This window comes from Chelon labrosus (assembly GCF_963514085.1).
Source record: "Chelon labrosus genome assembly, chromosome: 21".
NCBI classification, from domain to species: Eukaryota; Metazoa; Chordata; class Actinopteri; order Mugiliformes; family Mugilidae; genus Chelon; species Chelon labrosus.
In genome coordinates this window covers 4,190,037-4,217,881 of record NC_140354.1, presented here as the reverse complement: position 1 = coordinate 4,217,881, position 27,845 = coordinate 4,190,037, and the positions used below count along the sequence as shown (strand labels likewise).

Genomic DNA, 27,845 nt, shown 5'->3' with positions numbered 1-27,845 from the left:
ACACACACACACAAAAAAACAAAAAAAAAAACTGAACCTCCCACACTACCTCTTCCCTTTCTGGTCGGACACGCGCAGTTGAGGGAAGGAGAGGGGGGAGCGGGAGCGCGCTTTCCGTGTCTGGTTAGTGGACTGACAGCCAGCTGTGCGGCTACAACGACAACAACAACCTCCTGGATTTGCTACATACAACTAGATTAGTGTTGGTCGGCTAGTGATCATAATCGTACACTATAGCTAGTTTCTCAAGTGATTACTCGACAGCAAGTAGCTACAAGCAGTATCCTCGGCGGTTTCCGTGCTAACTAGCTAGAAGAGCATTCCTCCAACATGAATCCGTTGTGTGGCAGATGTAATCTAGTCGTTTACCCCACGGAAAAAGTGAATTGTCTGGACAAGGTAAGAACATAAAAAACGGCTTCCTGTACACTACCCTCCTTTAAAAATAGCACCAATACGGTTTCCTCGCTTTGGGCCATGGCTGGAGGTATTTCGGCTCCGCCAAAACTACACCTTTCACGTATTTTTGTGAATGAATTGAACACACCAGCAGGACAGGTATTTCGCTAGCTAGGCGAGCTAACAGCTAGCTAACGTCTGGAAGGCGGTGGCACTACAGCGCGGACCAAAAACAAAATATCTTTTTAATAAAGGACTTCTTTAAGACACCAAAAAATGTATTCTTCGTCAAGACGTCGGCTCAAGGCTATGATATTTATTCGCCTTAAACCAGCGCTTCATATGGCTTCCGACAGTCGAGCCTGGTCTGGGCCTGGGTGACACCACTGCTTTTAAGGAAACTGATTTAGCAACCTTTTCTAACACCACTAGAGCACGTACTGTGTGGTTAACTTTTTTCCTATAAAATGCCGAGTGTTGCATGACTTCTGGGTGCCTTTTGATCGTTAGAAAGACCGATAACTAGGGTTTTTTTCGTGTCCAATCCTAGTCAAGACAGCGTGGAGTGATTTGGACGTGTCTGTGTCCAATTCACGGACTAATCCGAGTCAGGAATGATTAGTCGAGCAGGATCGTTTAGTTTTCAGTCAGAGGAGACGTCTAATCTCAGCCAAGGTGGTAATCTCATCAATTTCACCTGTAGTGACTCTATCGAGGTCACTAATTCACACGGGAGCAACAACTGGAGTTCACATTAGTACAGCACTTCTTCTTCCTCTTTGCTCTTTTAGCTCTGAGATGGTAAAGGTGACCAGAATGTGCAGAAATCAGTTGACTTTGCAACGAGATGAAGCACACTCTTAATTCACTTATATGGGTGGGGTTAGCTTGGCATATGAATAGCCATATTTATTTATTCATTTTTTTTTACTAAAGCAGGGCTTGGGGCAAGTAGATAATTTGTCTAATGGACGTCTGAAAGGCTATTTGAAAATCAATCCCTGTTGAGACGAGCTTATCTGTTGGGGTTGACAGATGAGGAAGGTGGAGAAAGAGCACACAAAGCACTCTGTCTGAGGTAACATCAGCTCCTGACTGGATGCATTACTTGTCTGCTGCATGTGATAAATGTTTTCACAGAGTGCTCTGAACTGAAATTGGTCTACCTCAGAACCGTTATTGGTGCACAAACAATCCAAGCCACCCCTTATTAGAAGTCATATGTTAGCATGTCAGAAGGCTGGTATTAATGAGAATCAAATTGCCACAAGTACAGTCTGAATGTGCTCTGGAATCTGGCCTGAAGCAGAAGTGCATTCCAGCAGACAGACACTCCCATAAAACGTGCTCTGTCAGAGGCCTGCTGTGCCATCTCTCCCTGCTCTGAGCCGAATGCAGGAGGGTAGCCTGCTGTCTGTCTTTGCTGCCACTCTGCATCAGCCCTCAGCCCTTCAGACACGCCAAAACAACCTTCCCTTTTCCCTCCCTGTGGGACACACACATTGCCATTCTTGTTTGTTTGAAGCGACCGAGGCTGCATTGCATTTTTCTGTGTGCTAACCAGGTTAGCTCGGGTGAAAGCAAGGGAGTTGTGGTTTTTGCTACTGCTTCATTGGTATTCACAGCCACTGACAAATTCCTTTACCTGACCGTCTCCGTCTATGATATCCCTCTTCTGAGAGGTCGAACCACAGAGACTTGTTCGTCTGTCAGCTGCATTCCAGTTTAGCAGGGCTGGGCCCGACAAAAGGAGCGGGCAGCCGAGCGCACGTAAAGACAGGAAGTGAATTTTGGTTGAAGCTCTCGGTGCTAACGGTTTTGTCTTCTCATTTGGTTTCCTTTCAGTACTTAAAATGCATGCTTGGCTCAAGTTTCAAGCTTGTATCTATGAGAGTTAGCTTTTTGTTGCTTGAATGGAGGACATCTGTTGAACTGCAGCCAATGAAACGTGTTACAAGGAAGTGTTTTTATTTATATAATATGCAAACATACCAGTAAAACGGGTCAGATACATTTAGTTAATGTGGGTTTTCTGAAGGTGTATTTATGTTTATATGTGCATGTCACCATAGGATTAATAAGCCTTTATTAGGCCCTTTTGTGCACTCAGGAAGTGTGTTTTTTCAAGAGAAATTGACAGCGTGTAGAGTGGTTAAATTTAACTCTGCTAGAGTGTCTAGTGTACCTAGTAGTACAATGTGCATTTTGTAGGACTGTATTGCAGAGCCTGTTGCTAAATGCACGTGAAGCGACACTGCCCTCCTACATATTTAAGGAGCTTTATTAATATTTGAATGGGTTGCAAACATACTACTATTTCAGCGGATGTAGTATTTCAGATGTGTGTGAGTGACTTGTAACTTATGTGTTCTGACAGCTGATCTTTTTAGTGAGTATGAAAACCAAACATAGCTCCTGGCTCTGAAGTTTGTGCTTTTGGCTCGTGAATATGTTAGCAATGTCAAAACATTTTGACGGGTGTTCCAATAATCGTCAGGAGTTTTTCTTAGGCAAGGCCCATCAGATATAGATTTTATGCAACTACATATCTCCAGAGTGGCACCAGGTTTAATAGGTAAGTCATAGCCTCACGCTAAACAAACCAGGACGTTGGGAGAAAAGAAAGCCAAAAGAAATATTTGGACAAGATCCATATGTAGGAGAAGCCAGACAGGAAAAAGTATTGTGTGTTTCAAGGATTCTGCTATCTTGCTTTTTTTTTGCCTGATGTGTGCCTGATAATGAACTGCAGGGAGGCATTTGACTGTGTATTTACAAGTGTTAAAGCAGTAACCACTTAATGGAGTAGATAACAAACAAGATGTCTGCACTTGTTGGTTCACAAATTCTCAAATTTCCATACACTATCTACCGAACATGCTGATTTTTCCGATGATTTTTAGTTCTATGCTATATATTTCACAGCTGCGCCTTACTTGTGTGTATTTTTATTGTTACCCAACAATTTGGTTGCTCTGTTATTTGGCTGCTTTGTAGGATTTCTGGTTGTTAAAATGTAAGCCCCAATTGTGCTGCTCCTTCTCAATCCCAGGAAATTGCTGAAAAGGGGGGGGGGGGGGGGGGGTTAAAGTTTAGCTCTGTACAGCCTTTACTGTGTGAAAGGGCTTATGTAATGCACCCCATGCTTATATGCAGTCATACAAAATATTAAAAAAAATGCTCCTTTCTTTCTCAGAAAACAGTCTACTACATGTAATCAATAAATGTCTTAATGTTGTAGTTTAGTTTTATGCAATTATAGTGATTCAGCATTAACCACTACACCTCACAGAGGTTCTGACTTTAATGTTGTCCATATGTCATCATTTTCCTGTGTGAACACATAACTCCTGAATTCAGTTTTTGAGGAATTTGTCTGCTGCCTTTGCCTATATTTAGACAGATTATTCTGAGAGGTGATTCATGTTGTCCAAATGCCGCAAGAGATGAGGAATCTGTGTAACTATCACCAGTCACCTCCCTTTGATGACTCACGGTCACAAAGCAATACCTGAGGTGTTGACTCAAAACTGCAAGCACATGGACACAGACGGTTTTACCTTCTGACAACCGGAAAACATGACTTTGTAACATGATCAGACACTTTGTTATGCATATGATATATGACAAAGCGGAATTGTTTCGACATTTCACCTTAACTGTGTTCGTCCCTCGTCTTAACTGCTAGGAGAAGTGGTTTGAAAAGTAAGTTGTGTACTTTCTGCTCTAGCATAGTCTATCAAATGACTTTCTGCCTGCTGGCCAGCAACTAAGCCCTGTGCTTGGATGAAAAATAATGGCATCAGGTAGGCTAATAATTAACCAGCATGCAATAATGACTTGAGTTTCCTCTCTTAGCACCAGCCAGATGTGGGCACTTTGTCTTTGGGCATGTATTGTCTTCCGCACGAATAATCTTTCACACTCACAGAGCTGAGTGTTGGTGTGCATGTGTGCGTATTCGGGTTTTATTTAGCCACTATTGGAGTCAAAGAGCCATCACACCATATTTCAAACTGCACTGCCTACTCAGCCATAAAGGCTGGAAACACAAAGTTGTTTAGACCGAAGTTAATTGCTACTGATTTAACCAAGAGTTATGAAACAGTTCATCAGGGTCCCACGAGATGTCCTTCAGTGTTATAAGGCGCTGAATTCCTCTGATGCTTAATGTGGTGATTACTAGATGACTGGACCGTGTAAATCCATTAACCATGGCTTCTAGATTGTGGCAATGATTATTTTCATCTAAATATAACATGATATTATCAGAAATTCTCAATTGGAATCAAAAATGGCACCAGACAAGTCTCCCAGCCAAGTGAATTTATCTGCTGTCAGCCACTTAGTAGGTATTAAACCTTTGTTTCCAATCAGTTTCTCTACTCGAAGGCTGTGGCTATGGTTTGGTAAATGCAGGTTATTAGACCAAAGCATGTGAGTAATTTGCTCTTTTTAGCTTAGATGCTAAGAATGACATAGGAAGTGGTTGACACAACAAACCTGCAGCATGCAGTGCTTTAAGCTAGACTTTAATTGTCTCCTATCAGTCTCTCGTCAGTATTTAGTAGAATGGTCCTGGTCAGACCAACTTATGGCCCCTTTTTGTGTGATTTATGCGCATGCATGGAGTCTGAAGTTATGTTGGCCTCCCATGTAGCTGCAGGGTTTTTGTCCGGGACCATTAGTATTTGGTTCTCACCAAGAGGGGGCTGTTAGGCTGACTGAGCATTTTTGCTCTTGACTGGAGCCTTGGATCCTTGCTGACACACATACATCATGCACTGAGATCTATAACCTACATTCTTGTGCAAATGCATGGTTAATATTCGCACACACATGTAGGCATGCATACACATGTGCCCTTGAGCTGCGCTGATGCAGAGAGACAGAGCAGTTTTTTATGGGTGTTTAATTTCTAGGGCTGCATCTCTGCAGTGTCCTCATTTTCCAGCTGACTGCCAGATCCTGCCTTGGCACCAAAAAGCCATGTTTTCCTGGAGTTGTACTAGGCTGCTGGACTGCTGGATGGTCTTTCTAACACACATTTGGGATGTGTCTCCCCCCACTTTTCTGTTTGAGCCTTTCTTTCCCACTGGCACCAACTTGTCATAGCATTAGACCTAATATATTGTAACCTAATGTATTCCTGAGGCCTAAGTTCAGTTGAGATGAATCGCTGTTACATGTCTAGCATCAGAATGCATCTCCGGAGTGTTTCCAGTGACAACTTGTGAATACATTTGACCTCCCCTGTGCACATTTGAATCTCTCTGTGGCAAGATGCAACTGTTTCTCCACAACAAAAAAAAAAATATGTGAATGAGCCATTCAGTCTGAACATTCAGAGAAGATGCCAGCAGTAGCTAAATGCGTACTGAATTTTCCCATTATACTGGATACTCCACCTTCAAATGTTACCTGAGTGATTATATCCTAATGTTTTCTCAGTGTATAGTGTGCTATTTAGTGGTTCATTCAAAGAAGTAGTTTGGTTTGAATAGCCGAGCAGTGCATCAGTTACCTATCGTCTCACCTGCAAGATTATCCACGTGACGGTGGAGGGGTGGTATGGGGTGATGAGTGTTGCCCTGGTGGAATGTGGGTTAGCAAGTTGGCTGAATAGTTTACTAAACAGTTAAGTTCAGAGGCTTTGTTTTCTGGAATGGACACAAGGTCAATATTTATTCTGGAACAGCAAGACCAGCAAAGTCCATGCTCACCTTGCAAACTCACCTGACTTTTCAGCTTTTGCGTTAGCAGGTCTCTATTAGGACTACATAGGTATCCCATGTTTACTATTATTGCAGATTTGGAAGTGAGAAGAGGTTTACAGTGATGGAAAGTATAATGGTCCTCTGCTGCATTATAAGCAGATGAACCAGACGGTATGTATGTGGCAGTCACCACAGTGGCAAGCTTCCGCTGAAGCTAGAGGAAATGGAATCTGCCTTGTTTGTGAAGGGATTTGCTATTGCAGTTCCAACTAGAACAATGAAGAGGGAGAGCAGTGACGAGAGGAGCATGATGTGGCCATCTGCAACCTCCTCAGGCCCCAACTGGGCCGTAGTGGGATAAGGAGTTAGCATTCGTAGGCTTGGCCCAGTGTGTTTGGCTGTGGATCACAGTTCCACTGAACAGAGTCGGAGCCTGGTTTCCACTGGGATCCACTTCTTTTGAATGCCTTAGTACAATATTGCTTAGCCACAGCTACACCCGTGTCACCCATACACTTCCTTGAAGTCAGCAGATATCACCATGGGTGGCCTGTTACATCCAACCACAACGGTCAGAGCAAAATCCACCTAAGGCCGTATTTAGCACTCACTGTGCTTATTGTTGATATAAAGCTTTCACAGACTGTGTACCTCAACATCCTGGTGATTTTCTGGCAGCTGTGTATCAAGCCTGTAACACATGCTACATTATTTACTCAGTCACTACATGCAGGGAACGATGGATGTTTCTGTCAGTAATGCCCATCTTTTATCCTGAGGAGATCATGTGGAGCCAAATCGACATTGAGCATGTGTGTTCGATTGAAACATTTAGAAAGTGATTTTGTACTTTCACGTGTTCCTGTTTTGAATCGTCTTCTGTGAGCTTTTTGTTTGGAAGATTAGTGTTTTGTGTGTGGGCATTTGGTGTAGAAAGTGATAAAGAGTGGGTGAAAGAATGAGAGGGATGGCAGAGTGCCCTGAGGCCATGTTAATAAGGACTCCCTCTCTCCTTCCCTCCCATTCTTTCTTTCTCTCTCTCTCTCTGTGTCTTTGCACTCCTCCCTCCCTTTCCTTGATGAGAGCTGGAGCAGCCAGATCATTGCTTCACTCTCTGGCGCTTTCCTTCACTTGCCCACCCCTCCCTCTCTTGCTCTCTTCCTCTTGCTTTCTCCAGATCCTTGCTTTCATGTTTCCTCCCTCCTTTCGGTTTTCTCCAATCCACCCTCCCTCAGTCCCTCTTTGAACCCTCAGGCCGCAGATCAGCCCAGTGCCAAGAGAGTGAAGGAAAGGAAGGGTGAGGGTGGGAGGAAGGGAGTTGAAGGAGATAGAGTCTGTTATGAAGATGGATGGAGGAGCTTCAGGATCACGCAGAGATGAATGGACTGACAGAAGGAAAGTCAGAGAAGGGCCTCACAACCAAGCATAGCCTCTGCAGGACCACTGTTGTTCTGCATGTAGAAAACTAAATCAACTTTCACACTTAACAATCATGCACATAATCTAATAGTAAAGTTGTGAAAATTCATAGTCACAAAGTAAAGCAGCAAAAACAAAGGCGCATGCTTGTCTATCAGAAACTTTACAGCTCTTTTTTTCCTCTCACACCAGTGCAACTTAGGTTGTCAGTTTAAAAATAGCAACCATACAGTTAGCTAGCAAAGGGGAAGTTGGTTTCTCTGTAACTGTTCAGCGCAGAAATTCACAAACTGCATTGCTTCACTTTTATTTCACACTATCTTAACAGTGTTTTTTTTTTTTTTTCTGCCTTCAGAGCCATTTCCTTGTGAAACGTTAAGGAATATAATCTGGTTGTGGTCTTACGTATTCAGTTAGCTTTGTTGCGTATGTTGATGTACATTTCTGTAATAAGTTGGCTCTAGTTTTATGTCTGATGTCCCAAATCTTTCCTTGATTAACATATTATATCCTCTCTGTTTCTGACAGTATTGGCACAAAGGATGCTTCAGCTGCGAGGTCTGCAAAATGACTCTAAACATGAAGAATTACAAAGGCTTCGAGAAGAGACCATACTGCAATGCGTAAGTTGTACCCAAGTCATTATTTCGTGTATGTCAATGAGCATGTCTTAAGTCGTTCCGTTTTCATGTCAAAGACAGCAGTGTATAATCTCTCCACAGCCTGAAATAGGACTCTCTAATTGTGTGTGAGTATGCATGTTGCAACCCAACTACGGCCCCTCTCTCCCTCCTCTGCTGTTTATCTGCGACTACTCCAGCTTCCCCCTCAGAGAAAAGGCCTGTATGTGGTGTGGGAAAGTGCCTCCCTCCCTTCTCCTCCTCAGTGGGAAAGGGGGGGGCATCAACAAAGGAAATTCCTGAAGTTCCTCTACAGTGACACGGGTGGACACTGAAAACTAGCATGTCCACTCACGCTTCAGCACATACTCGCACACTAAAGGCTCATCAGGAAGCCATGGAATCCCCCCTATCTTATAAAGACCCTCTTCTCCTGTGTGTGTGTGTTTGTGAGAGTTGGAGAGCGAGCACATGTTCTAAGGGGGAATGCAAAGAAAGGCGTTGTTTCATGTTCCAACAAGCTCTTTTGCTGAACAAACATTTTATTTCCTGAGAAGTGAATCTAGTCATCATGCTAGCATTGTTGTTTCTTTTTTTCAGCATAAGCAGGAATTCGGTATGCTGGCTTGTCATTAACATGGTTAATTATAAATCTGCTGTTAGTTGGCTCGGTTAAATGTCTGGATCAAGCACCCATATTTCCTTGCTTGTCATAATATTTTAGATTTTAGTTAGTCATTGTAATACAATACAACAGTGTATCTCACTGTGTTGATCCAAAGTTGGCTACTGAATTGTTTTTGTTGTATTTGTTAAATAGTGAATAAACATGTCCACCCCTACACAATACAGGTGTTTGCAGCTTGGTGTAACCAAATCTAAAAGTTATCCAGCTTTTCTGTCTTTCTATATTCATGAAGCACAGTCAAACACTTCTTTAAAAAAGTGCTTTTTCTCTATTTGGAATATTTCTTGCTACATGGAAGGCTGCAGTTTAGGAGAAAGCAAAATAAAAATGATTAACCGCTAGGTGTGATCAACAAAAGCTCCATGTAATTGCAAATTATTTCTGCGCTCTACGTAACAACAAATAGATTTCTGGAGGTGACCCAGTTCACATGTGGGCCAGAGCATCTGTCACGGAAATTTAGTCATTATAGGAAAGCACAGCTGTTGCTAATAATATAAACAATGGCTCCAAGTGTCCCAGTAAGCCGTGCCACACATTACCAGCCACCAGTCATTTTATCTTTCATACCTGTACTTTACCTGGTGTGACCTGTTACCTATGTGTGGAGCTTTGTGGTTGCCTTATAATAGGGGCCAAATTTGCATGGCAGACGTACTAATACCTATAACTAGAGCGCCTTGCTCATGGTGCACCCACACAGGTTTTGTCAGATACTGTATTTAACTGACACCTATGACTTTTCATTTGACTTGATGTTAATTTTAAATAATATTACTGTTTATAACTGTCTCTCTGTACCTTGACTGTATTTTCATGTTCACATTTAGACTGTGGTGTTAACCAACTACAGCAGGTGTCGTCCCATCATCATCTTTTTTCTTTCCACAGCGAATTAAAGTGGCTTTTTCGTTCTGAAACCTGTTTTCCGATGTCTTCTCCTCCAGGGAGAAAGGCCCTTCAGAGCCTGTTTATTATGCCTCTTCCCGTTTGTTTAAAACAAGCCTTGTTTGAGTAAACATCATCAGTGGAGCATCATCCTGCTTCAAGAAAGGAATGCAGGCTACCTTCTCTGTTATTAGTCCGTGGGATAACTACTTATCATTACTCCTCTCTGTTTGTTGTTAGTAATTGATATAGGCGTTGTTTGTTTTTTTCTGTATTCCCACCACCCTCTTTCCTTGAGAATCCTTTCCCTGGTTACATGCTATAGTCACCAGGGGTTTTGGGAGATTTTAGAGAGGGCAGCTAAGAGAAAAATTTCCCCTGGGGACTTTGGGAGACAAAGGTGGGACGGTGCCTTCATGATATAAAGGCACCATCCAACTTGTCACAAATGTCATGTGTTTGCAATGACTGCTGACATGCTTCTGTGTTAACGAGATGTTAATGTGTGGTTTGTTGTGACCTTTACACATGCGGAAAACTGACCGTCTCCAGCGCTACTACTACCAACAGTTACTGTGTGTGTGTGTTTTGTTGGACAGATTTCCAGCTTTCCAAATTTTGATATGTACATGCAGATGCGACTCTCCTCCTGAATGATGCATTACAACCTTTTCAGGTCTCACAGGGTCAAGCTGGCCACAACATCTCCTGGTTCCACTATGCAAACAGGGCTCCTCTCCTGCACAGTAGGCAGCCTGTGTGTGTGTGTGTGTGTGTGTGTGTCTGTGTGATCGCACACGTCTGCCTCTCCTGACTCCACCAGTCAACCCTCCCCTCCATTTTGATCACTCCTTCTTCAGCGTTTGTGCATGCGTTGTCCTCTCCCGTCTGCGACTTATTACCTTGTTATACAACCTGACAGATAGATGAGTGTTCTCGTGACTCACTCATACCCACAAACGGGCACGAAAACCCAAGCATGGTTGCACACAGACGCACGTTACAAGATCTCACTGAGTCACTAGACTTATATCTGTTTGGATAGCAATTTACTGACCCTCAAGTGCGACGACAGTTTCTAAAGAGGCATTGAAGAAGACATGAACTCTCTAAACATAGACACTGATTGTGATCATGTGTGCTCATGCTGCACACACCCTCTGCTTTAGCCAAGGAGGGGATTTTAGGCGCAATGTTGGTCCATGAAGCGTTTTATACCACAAACCAGACACACCCGACTCCAGAGAAAACTGATCAGACGTTATTAAGTTCCCAGGTTCAAGATTAGGGACATATCCCTAAAAGGAATACATTACAATAGCTACATTGATTGCCTTCAGTTTGTGAAAGTTGCTAAATCTGAGCCCATTTGACATGCTTTAGTAATTTTTAGATTGTCCCCATACAGTATGTTCGAGCTGCCAGTCCTAATTCATTAACCTAAAAACAAGAATTCTCAAAAACATTTGTGTAACGTTAGGACTCTGTGACTCTATTGATGAATGAAATCGAGAGCATTACATAACCGTGTACAGACCTTAAAAGACCTGCTTTCCCTCTTTACTTAAGATGTAACAGATAGTTATGGATGTTTGCGCTCTGTAGTTGCAAGGGTCACTTGTATACGATGAACAATAGAAAACTGCTGTGTTTGTAGAGAACCATCCTTTTGCTTCTGTGATTAGATAGCACGCAACAATGAAAGCGGACTTTCATTTGCATTGTTAGGTTGGCTCGCCCAGCTTTATCTGCTAACGTAGCAAACCACTACATCTGAATGGTTCAGATATGTGTCGCTTCAGGAACGTGAACACTAGCAGTTTGAAAAGACCGGTTTGAGTGTGCACAGACCTGCTTACAGTATTATGGCTGTCAACTTCTACTCTTGTTCAGATCTAAACACATTGATTTTCCACTTCCTGCTTTTTAAGATTATCCTTAGATTTTGTCAGAGCTCGTGTAGGTTTTTTTTTTTAAGATTCAGTCCTTGACCCTCAGTCCTTCTGTTAGGTTTTTTACATCCTATAATCACATACAACCAATGCAAATTAAGTTTGTTACCATGTTGTCAAGCAAATGGTAAACATATTGCCTAAATGGGTTACCCAGGGGCATGGATAGTGATTAAAGATTTTTTTTAGGGCACTCAGGGCCCTGAGGCAGGATGGGAACTGCAGTCTATATGAGCCGTTAGATAAGTTGTTAGGGCTCTTGTTCTCCTACTGGACCTGTGCCATGTGTGTTTGTGTCTTAAGGACCACCCTGAACTGGCAGGCACCATTACTTATGGACCTGACGGCTGCTTTTGCACAGAAGCCTCAAGTGTATAAAAACACTGACTTATGCCTCGCACACACTAACCACTGATGGCAGTTTAAGAAATCAATAAGGGTTTGATGAATGACTTTTGGATAATGCTTGGTGTGCTGCATGTCTGGATGGAAGCTGTGTGTTTAAGCTTACTGGATTATGTTTATATTTGTTGTATTTGTTTCAGAGGAACAACAGACAGAGTATTTTGGGTAGTTCTGGATCTGAGACTGTCAAGAAATTTCCCAGAATCTAGTCAGACTCTTCTTCGCACTGTGTTGAAGGGAACTGCCCATGACATCATTCACACTTACCCACTGTCTCTTTGACCCTTTTGCTATGTCTGTTGCACGCTGTTCCTCTTCCTGTTATCCCCCACAGGCCTCTGCCCATGAGTGTGAGTGTATGGCTATGTATGTGTCTGTGTTTTGTAAACTTGCAAAGCTTTTTCCACACCTGCTATGGCTTGCCTCCAAACTCTGCAACCTTGACACTCTCATCCCCCCCACACTGCCCCTGCTCACACTTCCTCTCGTTCAGACTACCTTGGCTCTCACTGACAGAGCACTGTGTGTTATACTGACATGCTTTTTGTCTACAGGGCCTCCTAACTCAACCTCAGGACCACCTTGAATGACAAATGCCTCCACAGTGGGGCCACAGACTGCACACTGCTTGAGTTATGCTGTTATTTTCTCTAGGCTTGAGCGTCACAGTCAGAGTCTAAATGGAAGCTGGCATCTGCCTCTGTGTGTATTTACAACCTCAGACGTTCTTTGTGTTTGTTTTACAGACACTACCCCAAGACAAACTTCACCTGTGTGGCTGATACTCCAGAGAACCTCCGTCTCAAACAGCAGAGCAAGATGCAAAGCCAGGTAAATCCTTGTACCAGTATCCACCTTTAGTCTTCATCACTAAACCAAACTCCAGCTGTGAAACACACAGTTTCATTTCTTGGCAGTTTTCCACAAAGGATGCAAAATAAACATGCATGCTTAATTTGATAAGCCCCACTATAGTTAACCCTAATAATCAGTCTGGGAAAAAATACTCAGTCAGCGCAAGATAAGATAACACAATCAGGTTTAACTTTAAGTAGACCTGAGAAGGTAGGCATAAAATTGATTTACAACAGACAAGTAACAGACTTGACAAAGCTCATATTACAAAGATTGCCAAAAAGTTATTTCCAAAAACTAACAAACTACAGATTGTAGCATTAATGTCTTTAATGCTAAATAAATATAGAAAATACTGCCTACTGAAGCCTATCCCAGTGGTCATGGGGCGAGAGGCGGGGTACACTCTGGACAGGTCTCCAGTCTATCACAGGGCTAACACTAAGAGACAGACAACCATTCACACTCACACCTACAGCCAGTTTAGAATCACCAATGAACCTAATGAGCACGCAGGGAGAACATGCAAACTCCACACAAAAAGTCAGTCTGGATTCAAACCCGGAACGTTCTTGCTGTGAGGCATCAGTGCTAACCACCACGCCACTGTGCCGCCAGTTTTCTAATTTTAAGATCTGCAATTTCATTTATCACTTTATTCTTCAGTTAGGTCTTATTTGTAACCACAGACTACACTACTACGGCTGTTCCTGTTGGAGCTAAGAGCTAAAATTACAAAGACCAAAATACATTCATGGATTTAAAAAAAACCTTCAATGACCAAAATATCCATCTGAACTGGGCCATGTGTTATTGCCTTAATAGCGATGGCTGTGTTAGAGAGTCAGAGCGATCTCTGCACCAAGAGAATTTTGATGTCATTCTGCTTGATTGCAAGTACTTAAATAAAGGACGAAAAATCAGAGCTAGAGCAGGTAGAAAATAGAATTGTATTTGGTGGCAAACCTGTGGCAGGCGGTCAGCAGACTTAACGGCTGTTGAGAGGTTTCACTTCTGTTAATCGTGCTATGATTATCTGCTCTGGGTTCCTTAGTGCTCTAGGAAGTTGTCTATGAATGTGTGACTACAGCTTCCACAGAGAAAAACACTTTAGAGGCACTTTTTTTTGTGTTTTGTTTTGTGTTTTTTTTTTTGCAAAATTGCACAAAAAGTGTCACAATGGCACAATCTTACTTATGGTCATTCTCATAAAACTATGGAAGACAGTTGTAGAAAAAAGAAAATTATCCACAGGTAAAGGTTGGGGAAGCGCTTGTTTTCTTAGCATGTTGTGGAAGAGAGAGTACAGAGAAGAGACAGTGCTTATCAAAGAACGCATGTCGTCTTATCTGAATGTCGATGTCAAACACTACAGATGAGGCTGGGGTGTTTATGTGAAAGGGGGTTTTGTGGAACATAGGGATGGGGATAGTGGTCATACAGGAAGGGGATAACTGAGGGAGCAAGGGACAGATGGTGTTTTTCTACATGGATTGTACATCCAAACATTCCCCCCCACCCCCGCACACACACAAACACTGAAGCATATTCTAAGAGACGGTCTTTAAATTAATAGTTTATCGTAGCCACTCACCATAAGAATCAGATTATACCGCGCTAAAAAGATTCTGTGCGATTGTAAAGAATAATAATGAATTGAGAACAGCTTGGGTCTAAAATTTTCCTTCTCTTTAGCAGTGGTGTGATGTTGCAGAGGACAGCAAACTATCATTTTTCACACTAAAAAAATACCCAAAGCTTTTAACGGAAGTAGATTTATCTATAGTGATTCATGATTAATAAGGTCCACTAACTGTTTTAAAGTGACCCAGGTCCTTTCTTGGCAAAGACATCCAAAATGGGCTTTTTTTTAATAAAAATAAATGACGGGAAGCTGCTAATTGTGCTGCAAGTTCACTAGGTCCAATTCATGGAATCTGCTGTTGAGCTCCCAATTTGGATTTTAAATAAACTCCAATGAATAATAAAAAATGTAATTACAACTTTTCACACATATGTAGTTAATATTTTAAGTATTACTGAGCCATACGGTTTTTAAATGCTTCTGTGTCAGCATAAGAAAGTTGATGGTGTTAGTGGAGAACTGTGGACGTCTAAGAGCTCACCACCATCGCTGCTGCGTTGCTACGGGAACCCTATTGCTATGGTAGCAGGGTAGAGGTTTGTCACACCTCATTACAAGACTTTGTGAGGGGAAACAGAAAGAAACAAGACAGAGAGGGAGAGCAATAAAGAAACTGGAGAGAACGAATTGGGGAGGAGGAGAGGGAGAGCAATGAGGCAAGTTTAAAAAAAAAAAGAAAAAGGAAACAGGAAGGCACCAACACAGAAAGGGGGAGGAGTGCAGGGTGAAAGAGGAAGAGATAAAAGTGAAATCCCCAGTGTCAAGAAAGCTAGAGGAATGCAAATAGAAGAGGAGAAGTAGATTATAATGAGGAAAAGTTCAAACTCTATGGGATGGCTGCGTGTTCCTGTTAAAGCAGTAAAATATGAATGAATGAAAAAGCAGAGAGAGGAAGGGAGTGTGGGTGTGGAAAGAAAGCAGGGTCGTGATTGGAGAAGAAGAAGCTGTTCCATAGACCCCAAAAGACAAAAGAGATTGGCTTGAGAAATGAAAGTAAAGGGAGGATCAAATGAAGACTAAGTGGAGCAAGATTGAAGGACAAAGATGGGTCAAGGCCACATTAATCTTCATCATGACTTCTTGAGAGCTGTGTATAATTTCCCATGGAATAAAGATTGGCTGTAGTTTTCTCTGAATTTCTCAGCTGACGTATCATCAAGGTTGATAGAATATATGAACGTAAAGCTGTGTCACGTAGACATTAGTTGTGAATCCCAATTGTGTCGACTTGTCATCACAAGGCGTCAGCAGATGAGAGGAGGATTGCTCAGCACTCTGTAGAGCAGTGTCAGACATTATGTGGATGTCTGGGAGGATGCAGTGACTGAGCTTTGTTTCCTGGCAATGGACTGTGCAGGCAGGCCTCATTCTGGCAGGAGTGTATGAAATGAGCCCAGTCACCGTGGAGGCAGGAGCAAGATTTTGTTGTGGGATGGTGGAATTAAAATGTCTTTTCATGTGCTGAGAAGATCAGATAGAGAGAAACCAAAATGTGCAGCCGTTTTATTTCAAAAATAAAACATGCACCTGTCTTCCTGTTTCAGGTTTTGAAAGTGGTGCACATGGTTGTGGGTGTGAGTACTTAGGTTTAGCCACAGGGCAACAGTGAGGCAGAGCTGCCCTGCGGCTTGCGTTGCAATTTCTGGCCCTCATCTGACATGGTGTGGGCTGGACGTTTCCTCCTCTGCCCTTAGGGTCAGAATAGGGTGGAAGACTGGAAACACACACACACACACACATACACACACACACACTACCTCTCATTTTGACCATATATGGTTGCTGCCACGTCCTGTATGTAAGGGCTTCACTCCCAAGCAAACAGGAAGTTAACGTCACCACAAAAGACTAAGCAATATACACAGGGCCAACCTTTCTTTGCTTGCAGACAAAGCACACACAGAGTTTATTACAGCCATACTTGATTCTGATTGTCTCAGCTACAAATCTGGCTTAGAGGTCTAAGCTGTGCAGAAAAGGTCACAACCAAGTTGTTGTTAAAACTACTTTGTAGTGGGAAATAACTAGTTCAATACAGTAAAATGGGTATTAAATGATTGTAGTTGCATGAAAATTCTCAGTCAAGAAAACAAAAAAACACTAGCAGAATGTTGATTTTAATGTAGGTGACATTTCAGCATTTTTATGTCAGATCATGTAGGAGCATAGAGCTATAATAAAGCCAACAATAAAACCATTTTCCTCCTGCTACAACAGTTTTATTAGGTCAAAGCTTAGCACGGCACTTGACTCATACATTTGCCAAACTAAGAACAACTGTGTTTAAGTTGGAAACTAATGTTGAGGAGCATTAGACTTTTTGAAATGAAATAATTATGAATTTATGTGGCATAACCATGACTCAGTAACCCATAGATGTTGAAAGGTACTAGGTTAGGGCTTCTCTAAATAATCATTTCCACTGTGTTTGTTGGATTTTCCTTGTTGACTCACACAAATGCATTGAAACAGTTCATCTGAATGAACAATGTAACTCACATGTGCTTGTATTTCTCCTGTTTGCTGTGCAGGTTCTCTACAGGGAGGATTTTGAGAAGAATAAAGGGAAGGGTTTCAGCGTGGTCGCAGACACGCCAGAGCTGCAAAGAATGAAGAAAACACAGGACCAAATCAGCAATGTGAGTGTCAGCAACACACTCACAAAAATATTTACCCCTCATACTACCTGTTCTGTCTTATCAGAAAAGCACAATGAATATTTGAAGCTCCTTTAGTGTTGGTTGCCTGTGGACAGTGTGGCATGAAGCCAGTCTGGTCTAAGTTGATTAGTTTCTCTATGTGACTTCAATCTTTTTGCCAATACTGATAGGTCTGTTTTAAGGATTTAATAAAAGTCACAAGTGGAAACTGGAAGAACAAGGGATTTGCTGCTTTTTAAAAGACTTAATAATTTTTTAATACATTTTCTAATTACTTTCACCTCCTTCAGCTCGAACGGCAGAGAGCCTCACCCGATTAAGATCTCAACTTTTATGATACATAATGTTTTTATGTATTTTCCATCCTACTACTTTGTCACTGCCATTAGTAAATGTCAGACTTCTTCTGCTCGCACTGCTCCTTATTTATAGGAATGGAATTCTCCTCAAATCACTTTCCACATGGGCCATTCTCCGCTCTCCTCCTCTCTCCCTCAGCTCCCGTTATTGATTTGCCATTTCTCTGTAAATACAGGAAAATGCTGTAGAAATGCGTGCCATGTTCACCTTGTGCCTTCACTCTGCTTAAGTCAGCAGTAAAGGCCTTTATTTCCATGTGAAACTCACACACAAAACATAACATGATTATACGTAACCAGCTCTGCACTGGCCTCGCTAATGGCATAATTAGTGTGGAGGGTGATGGATAATTGCTGCTTTCATGTGATGAAAGATCTTTGCATGTCTGGGATCAAGGAAATGTGGAAGACAGAAAGAAACACATATTTTACATGTATTTATGGGTGCACATACGCAGGCCACATCAAGATAACAAGTGAGGTGATGGATTCACATCATGGAGTGTTTTAGTCGCAACTGAAACAAGACATCTGCTTGAAATCAGTGCGTCATTCGCAGCCAATTATGAGCCAACCACTCCAGATGAATGTTAATCAAAGAAAAGCCGTTTGCTGTGTATATGTACATATATATATTTTATTTGTTTATTTTTTTGCTCTGTCATGGCTCTTGGTCCTTTCTCTTCCGTTTCCTGTCACCTACTTAGCTAGCAATGACAGAGAGTGGTTAGTTCAGCAGCAGCCTTGGTACTTCCTGTAAATCCACACACACCATCTGTTCAACCTGCCCCTTCAAAACAAACCAAAATAATCTCCCTCACACACTCTCACTTAGCATATTTCACTTGAGAACAGCCACTGTGTTCTCGCAGTCACTTGCTTCACTGTCCTTGCACAAACACTCCGTCATCCCATCCAGGCCGTGAATACACTCCTCACTAATGCCGCCAGCACAGTGGGTCCTTTGAGCCTGGGTCTAAGCAGGGACAGAATCGGGGTTGTAAATCTTGACCAAGGCCCTGTGAGTCAGTCTGTTATCAGCCTGTTAATGAGGGGAAGGGTTGTAAGTGCAGTCATAGAGCAGTCACTCGGTTTTTGGTTTCATTAGTGTGTGGCCTGTTTCATGTTGTGATACTGAACGCTGCCTTTGTCATAGTGGTTGTAGGTTGATGGAGTCATGTCACGTCAAGCTGAAATTGTAGTTCTGCTGCCTTTTTGTTCAGTTACACCTCAGTATGTGATTTACGGATTAAAGGAGCTTTCAGGAAAATGTTGAGTTACAATTGGTATAGTAGTACTTTGAATGATGAAAGTTACATCTGCTGTGCTTAGTCATATGACTCCCTCCCATCCTGCTTTTATTCTTAATATTTCCTGTTGAATCTAGCTGCCTCATTCTCGGCCTGAATGCTCAAGCTTCTTCTTAGTTCCTTTTTTTTTCGCTTCACCTGTTCTTCCTGATGTGTCAACAAGGGTTGCTATGCAACTCTGAGCTCATTCTACTTCCGGCGACTGAGATGTCATTTCCCCTCAGCGTCAAGCTGCTTCCCGAGCCTTTGCTGCACTTAAGGCGCCCCACCTATCACCACGAACACAGGGAGGCTCCAGCAAGTGAGAGACCCCTGGTGGTTAGAAAATGAACTGCATGTAGTTACATCCACCTGAAAAGAAAACTGTCGAGGCACATTGGAAGAACTATGCTTGTATTGTCCATCTTAAATTATGACCTTACACAGTTCATTTTTCTCTGTTACAGATTAAGTACCATGAGGAGTTTGAGAAGAAGAAGGTGGGAGGAGAGGGCCCTCATCATCCGCCGAGCATCCCCAACCAAGGTATTCTACACACACTCGCACTTTGCGGCTTTTTAAAGTCAATCTCACTGACCGCTTACTTTTCAACAGATATCTTGCATACTGAGCATAAACACTGGCAGTGACTGGTAGAAGAGTACTAGATAGTAGAAGAGCCATGTTTATAGAAAACATCAGAAATTCCAGAAACTTTTAACATTAAATGGTCATTCATCCAAATCCCCAAAACATAATAAATAAAACCAAAAAAAAAAAAAAGTAGATATACCATGACCTGGATGACTGAGAGCCTTCAGAGACATAATAAATAAAATCAGCAGTGCTAGATACCACTATGGGAAAAGCCTGATAAATATATTCCTGAGTTTGCCAAGAAAATTAGACAAACTAAAGCTCTGTTCAAACATTGGTTTTAACATGTGTCTGGAGTAATCTGATCACATGCATCCAGCTTTAAGTACCTGTGGCCACACCTGACAATAAAATGCGTCTCCCCGAGCGTCTTTAGCCAGCCTTCAAGATCTGATCTCAGTTTGGCCACTGGCGACCAGATTACTTAAGGGCCGCATTCAAATAACTATGTCTGAACAAGGCCTGGGTTTCTTGACTTGTCTGTGCTTGGCTCCCTCTCTATTACAGTCTGTATGAGCAGCCTGCATGTTTCCTTGTCACATCTCTCAGGGATTTTAGTTGGAACTTGATTACTGACCTCCTTCTCTGCCTTACATGCATTCAACTGTAAAACGCAGTTATTTCCACAGAAATCATGGTATTTCGCAATCATGGCTGCAGAAGCTGACATTAAATGACTTTCAGTCATTCATTACTCAATCCAACTTGCAACTAATGATTGCATGCAAAAGTGTGAACAGTTATGTCAGAACGGTAATATTAGATAGGCTGTTGAAATTTACAGCTTAACATTACGAGTTCACCTACTGTTTGTATTTTGCAGGATTTGCACCTTCACACAGAAAAGCATTGTTTAGAAGGTTGCGTAACCGGGAAACTTAGAGCCATTCCATGCAGGTCTGGGCTTGCCATATTTTTAAATTCTTCACTCTCTGGTAGAGTTCATGCTGACATACAGACGGGAATTGATGCACCTGGAATTAGCATGCATGTGCTGTATGTGTTGAAAATACAGCGGTGCAGATCTATAGCTTGCTCCTACAGTAAATTCATGTGTACTTAACTGTGAGTCTGGTGTTAAGAAATGTATTCATTGTCACACTTCTTGTTTTATCAGGAGCTTACCAGCCACCTGCAGCCTCTCAGAACTACCACTATGAGTCTGCTCCTGAACCTGTGCGCCAGGCGGCCGCTGCACCGCCTCCCAGTGCTGGGGTAAGTCCTCTGCTGTCCCAACACTTCCCAAGCCAGAAAAGAATCATAAGATTTTGTCATAATTTAATTTTATAATGCAAAAAACATATTTACACACAATGCCAGCACAAAGACTTGGCTTCAGTTGTATTATAACAGTGTACATAGTTTAGCAAAGTGTTACAAAGATGGCTTCTGCTTCAACCAATTTTTGCAAACCGTAACCACAGCAGCTGTTTTGGGAGCAAACTTAACCACTCCTTGTTATTGTTTGTTGACAGAAGCGATACAGGGCAGTGTACGACTACTCTGCTGCTGATGAAGATGAGGTGTCCTTCATGGACGGAGATGTGATCGTAGACGTGCAGCAGATTGACGAAGGCTGGATGTATGGCCGCGTGGAACGCACTGGCCAGCAGGGAATGCTGCCTGCCAACTACGTGGAGGCCATCTGAGTGAGAGGGAAAGAAAAAGAGGGAGACGAAAAAGGAGGAGTAGGTAGAGAAAGGGAGGGAAAGAAGGAAAGGAAAAGCCCAGTGCCATCTCATCTTAACGCCGCTTTCTCTTAATTTTACTCTTGTTCCTTAATCTGTCCTGTGAGACCCTGAACCCCGTTCCTTCTGCATCCCTGCTCTGCTCTCACTGTTCGCCAACCACAGACGCCCTCTGTGTATCTGTCTGTCCTTCTCTGTCTGTCTGCCTGCTTCTCTGTCTGTCCGTCTGTGCTGACGTCTGTCCCTGTCCGGACGTTCCTCGTCCTCTTTGTCTTTACCCCATCCTGGCTCCACCCTGGTGCAAGTCTTAAAAGATAAACTCACAGTTCATCGCAGTATGTCAGGGGTCATGCCGTGTCGCACAGCTCCATCCTAGCTCTAGCACTTAACAATCCTGACACAACATCTTGCAAAAATAAAGAAGAAAAAAAAATATTTAAAAAAAATAAAATAAAAATCCCCACAAGTCGCTCAACACTGCAGACATTATTCTGTGAAGACATTCAGAGTGTGGTTGAGTGTGGCATTTTCATAGGCCCCTTTTTTTTTTTTTTTTTCTTTAATTTTGCAGCTTGATCTTGGCCTGACTGGAAACACAGTGTAGAATCTCAGTCTATCAAAAGTAAGCTTGAATATTTTTGACTTGTGTACATTCCTTTAACCTCTAACCCTGTTGCTGTTGCTTCAATCAGCCAGTTACCAGTCTTAACAGAGAGGTTTTTAATATATTTATAGATGGACACACATCTCGCTATTTTCTGCTGAAGTAGGCACCCTCGTGTTCAGCACTGCTTTGTGGTTATTGTTGTGAAACTGGAATCGTAGCCTAACTGAAGAGTACCTCCTGTCATTGCCTTTCTCAGGCATCTTGGATACAGGAGGGATCAGGGACAAGTTAGGGGACATTATCAGTCTATCTCTTGCAGCCACACTGAATACACCACCACCTCAGCTGGTGTGCCTGTACAATATATACACCATTATTCCTGTTATGTTTTGCAGCCTGAATGCCTTCAGTCCTGATAGACTCACAAAGATATGGTGATCGAGGTCAAAATACTTGGAAAAAGGAGATAGGAACAGGAAAGTTCTTCCCCTTTGCTACAAAATCACCATTAGAGAAAACTCATTTATAAGAGAAGGAGGCCAAGCACAACTCTATATTGTGAATCTTTATTTTAAGTGTATTCCACTGTTTCGTGAGAGATCATTCCAATCCTTTTTTCCATTTAATGTGAGAGAACTTGTTGAATCCTTGGCTGTGGTAAATGTCATTTTTCTCTTGCTGTTCTTCCTTTGCTTTCCTCGTTAATGTGTTTTCAAAGTGTATGAAATAAAACAAACCAGCAACTCAATTTGTGAACCAAGAAAACTGAATTCCTGTAGAATTGTGCAGTCGCAGTATTAGATCAGTGGTGGGATTAATTAACTTGCAGTTTCGGGAGAGAACTGTGCTAGCCGCTTGTCGAATGATCTGTCTGATGTTGTGTATAATTCTGCAGCTTCTAAAAATGTTACAGAATGGCATTATAAATACACGTGAAAGACAGTCTGGTTGTTAAAACATCAATTAAACGTATTTGGTCCATCTGGCAGGTGAATCCCCAACATTGTCAACAATGTTTCCTGACCTGTAAATTCATACGCTAATGATCTCAGAACATAAAGACAAAATCAAGCATTATGTTGCTGGCTATTCCACAGAAATGCTGTGCCATTCTTCGTCTCTTGATACGGTATTTCTGTGTTTTAAAAAACATTTCCCAGTGGTGTAAATACAGTCACTGGCCCCTGACCATACACACCCCTTCCTCTTCTCTTGCTGTTTCATTCTCCTGTGATGCACTGTGACCATCGCAGACATGAGCGATCAGGGCGGCGAGTTTTTAGATGGGGCTAAAACTTTCAGCTTTATTGAATAAAACAAGGCTCTCACTATGTAGCTAGATGCCATTGTACAATTGTATCATAAAGGTAAGTTAGGGAAATGTTTTTACAGGTCATGGTGCTCTGGGAAGTGGCTTGCCTGCAGGTGAAAAGGGTTCATATTTGTTGTGAATGTGGGGGATGAAATTATAGAAGGTGGTAATTGATAAGTCCAGTTTGGTGCAAGTTGGCGTCGATCATTGCACAATTATTACAGCGCTGATGAAAAACACATGTTTATAGATTGGCAAACAAAATGAACACACTGTACAGAAGGTTTGCCTACATTTCGCATCAACTTCTAGTTGACAACAGGATGGGTTTATTTGCAAAAGAGATGCTAGATAAGAAAGCTGTGTTAGAGCTGTGTGTTTCTCTTGGGTAAACTGAAGAGTTGGTGGTTTGCCTTTGAGTAAGTGATTCTCCTTCCTGGCCTATGATATTGTTTGCTCAGATTTAATTTAACAACAAAGCTAGTAGTCTCCATAACTCCAATCGAAACTTTCTTGTGTCTCAAGGGTGTTGATTTTGTCAGCTGGAGGTCTGGATTGAAAAAAAAAAAAAGAAAAAGAAATGACTAGACAGCCAGTTTTGTTGAAGTGTGGCTCAGGATGGATTTGTAAAGGCAAAGTCAAATCTAAGTGTGTGCTTTGAGTGTGCAGGGCTGGGGGGCGACAGTGATCCGATGCTGTCCGTCCCCCAGCCTGTGAGGCAGGGCAAGATGTTTGTCTGACCTGGATATTAGGAGTTAACCTCTCTGCGCCAAATATCGCTCCTCTGCTCTGCCATCACTACTGAACCGTAGAGTCATACCACCACCCTGCTTCCATTCAGTTTCCGTCTAGTATCCTGTCCTCCCTCCTACTGCAACCCCTCTTTCCTTCAGCCTTCATCGTAGGCTCCCGTGCTTCTGATGAATCATTCCCTGCTTCTATGATGCTGGTTATATACTGTAGACTTTGCAGAGTGAAATCATATAATCCACAGTTGCAGGTTTAGCGTTCAGACCAGTTTTGTGCATTCCATCTTAAATTGTTTTGTTTTTGATATAATTTTGTTATTTTTTCAATAAAAAAAAAATAAAGATACCATATGCATATTGACATACACATGTATTCACTGCTCAGAATACACTCGGATTAAGGACCTGATATCATCTCCTGTTGCCCTGTTACAGCACTTCAAATTGTACTTATGATTCTGCAGATTCAATAAAAATGTCATTTTTTCTCAGACTGCTGTTTGATTTCTTGGCACTGTGTCCTGTCAGCTCATGGGATCATTATACGCCACGTTCATAAATCAGGAAGTACACTTATGACAAAATTATGCCCAAAGTTTTCTGTGTTTCAATTGGTTGATGGAGGTTTGAGTTGGAACAAACCAGTTCAGGGATATATATTATAGTGATGGAGGAACTGTTCGGAACGTGTTGGTTTTATGTATTTTATTGATCTGTGTGACCCATTGAAATAGATGGAAGATAAATAGTAAACAATTCACTTTTAAAATGAGTAAAGTCAATTTATATATATATATATTTTAATTCATTTTTATCTTTATTTTTGTTTATTAGCAGGACACACCAGAAGGTATTGAAGTAGAAAAAGATCAGTGGATCCTTTGTCAGTGGGGGAATAGTCCCTCTGAGTTTAGCCTGTAAAGTAACCGCCATTTTTCTTGGCTGTGCATCGCCCTCAACAAGCACTCACTTAAAGTTAAGTAAACTAAAGTGTTAGATGCAGTTTTCTAAAGTTTGAATTGATTATAATTAGCAGTTTGATGATACAAATCCGCCTAAGTCCCTGAGCTCGGGTTTATCAGAGCCCATATTAGACGTTCTCTGGGTTTATCAAATTGCTCTAGCTTATGCTTCGCTTCCTGCTTTGGAGTAAGAGGGCGGGGCTAACTTCTCTCCGTGTATTTCCGACCTTTTCCGATCTGGTCCGATCTGGTCCGATCTCCTTCAGCCGGCGGTCGGGCTGCTGTTTGTGCTGCGTGTCCTCCTCCCCTCATCGCACCTACACCGTCCATCTCTGACAGCGTTTCCATCATGGTGGACATCTTGATGTTGATGTTTTTCGCAATCATGGGCCTCGTCTTCCTCTCCTACATCATCTACATGCTGTGATGATGAAGCGTCCTGCTCGGCGGCGCTGTCGGCCGGTGTACGGGCGTAACAGGATGTTATCCTCTCCTGCATCCCCGACTTCCATCATGGACAATGGTAAGGGGCTGTCTCCTACAATAAAGGTGATATTTTGCCCACATTGATCATCTTAAATATTTCATGGTGGTGTAATTAAACTATATACATGTATTTCCAAATAGGCGCTACTTCTAATAGCTATCTGCACCTGACGAATACAGTTTTATTTTATTTAGATATATATATATATATGTATTTAAATCTTTCTCTGTTTCAGGCAGAACAACCACGGTCAGGCCGTGATGGTTTCTCCCACAGAGCTCTTTCGTGGGATGTGAGGATCCTGCAGGGAGGAGAAAGCAGATGAAGAAGAAGTGGAAGCCAAACTCTTTCCGACGCTCTTCCCCTCACTTCCACTCAGTGATATCCCTTTCTCCTTCAGTTGGTCAGTGCAGCCTGGCCAGGATCGTCCGACGAAACCACACTCCCAACACCCTGGATTTACTCTGAGATCAACCCAATCAGTGTGTTCTCTGTGATACTTAAGGCTGTGTGTGCCTGTGGAGCATTGTTACCTCTGCGCAAGCCCAAGAAGCCCACACATTTGGATGCAGGGTGAGGGTTTTGTGTTTGAGTGTAAATCAGGAATAGAATCCGCCTTTTTAATAATACTGTGAGCTAAATATTGGTTTTAACTAGTCACTTTGACAATATTATCAATGAGATACCATGTTTCACTAGTCCTTCTGCATCATCAGACCGTTGTAGTGTCAGCCTTTTCCTACTTTTGTTCTCTTGTTTGGATCAGTGTTAGTTTATTCAAGTGTTGCCAATATCTCCTCACTACACTCAGCATTGCTCTCCAGGATAAAGGTCAACATATCAGTACAGGGTGTCCCATAAGTTTGGACCCATTTGAAAAAAAACAATAATAGAAAGGGTTGGGTCCAGACTTATGGAACACCCTGTACAATAACTCAGTATTAATGTTTGCACAATATCAGTTGGTCCGATGTCTTGAAACTTAGCAATTCCTGTTTTTGTCTACATTGTTTTTGGCTGCATGAAAATGAATGGTGTGGTGTCAGAAATACCTCCAAACCTCATTTATATTATCTATAATCTTATGTAATGGCACATTTTATGATGCACTGATCATTTGCTGAGACAGTATTTCACATGATATGTCAAATAAAGGTGATTCAAATAAATCCAGTCGCCTTGTCTTCAGATCAGTTGGAAAGTGAAGATGAATTTTTGTGCTCTTACATCCGCGCTTCAACGTGAAATACTCGGTCAACAATAAAAAATAACGTGCAAATATTTTTTTTAAAAACGTGTATTGTTAGCATTTCATAATATTCTAAATATTCATGCACAAAAATCTCATCAAACATGTTAATATGAACGATGAATGTCAATGATAGGTTAGATCTTTCTTGACCCTGTCTCTGATGTCTCTCTGAAGGAAGAATTTATTTCTGGTGACAAATTTGATCTCAGATTTTCTGGAGCACATTTTCCCGTTGTGGCTCTAACAAATTATTTTGTGAACCCAACTCACAGGAGCATGTTTTAGAGACGAAAGCGACACTTCCTGACAAGTAGAAGCTTCTGGCATGGTGCTGAGGGCAGCCCTCATTTCACATGGTCCAGCAGATGGTGCTGTTAATCTACAGTAGCCAGTGAAGACAGACCTGAGAGCAGAGTATCCTTGAATAAATTCAACCCAGTCCAGACTCAAGGGAGTTCAGCCTGTTTAGAGTGTTGTTGAATAAACTGTCAGGTATACTCGACAGCGTTTTTCACTTGATCACGCTCATCTCCAAGAGACAGAGTTAAATATTTTTTCTTTCCTTTTTATGATTTTCATTCGCTTCAAGAATCAAGAATCCTTTATTGTCATTATGTGAGAACGTAACGAAATTTTGGGCGGTAGCTCCTGGTTTAAATAGTGCAAATATGAAAACAGTAGAATTAGCACCATAAGAATAAAATGAAAATAAAATAAAAATAGAGCTGTACTGATATATATGAGTAGCCAGCATTTGTAAACGTACAGTGGAACCATTGCAATGACCTGTAAAGTGTCCGCACTGTATGTTTACAAGGTGTGCTGCACGATAGGTTTACTGCTTTACATAAAATAGATTTATTTTTATTTGTCATTTCATCAGCGGATGAAGGAGCCCTCTCTATCATATGCCACTGGGGGCTCTTAAATGCGTACATCTCTCTCCAAGGTCACAGGTCAGCTACTTGTTCTGCTGTTCATTCAGCAGATTTCAAGATTAGTCCCTTTGCCCAGTCTTGGTCTCCACATGGATCCTCAAAACCTGTAAGAACCACCTTTTTAAATACATATTCATAACTGTGAGTAATGCTGTTGGAGGTTATATGAGAAGATCTCATGCCTGTAAGCTAAATTCCAGTTAGCTTAGCACAAAGACTGAAACCAGGGCAAATGGCTAGCCAGGCTCGGCCAATGCAAGTTCACCCTTGTGTCCTATTTTACATTTAACTTGTGTA

At 42.0% G+C, this 27,845-nt stretch overlaps 1 protein-coding gene across 1 annotated transcript; it reads left to right on the top strand.

Moving 5' to 3' along the window:
- Positions 1-9: 9 nt before the first annotated feature.
- On the top strand, positions 10-24,402 carry lasp1 (LIM and SH3 protein 1). The gene is made up of 7 exons (XM_084570699.1): positions 10-399; positions 8,064-8,158; positions 12,835-12,919; positions 17,120-17,227; positions 19,364-19,442; positions 20,671-20,768; positions 21,029-24,402. The coding sequence occupies exons 1-7, from the start codon at positions 331-333 to the stop codon at positions 21,200-21,202; spliced, it is 708 nt and encodes a 235-aa protein (XP_084426825.1). The 5' UTR covers positions 10-330; the 3' UTR covers positions 21,203-24,402.
- The last annotated feature ends 3,443 nt before the right edge of the window (positions 24,403-27,845 follow it).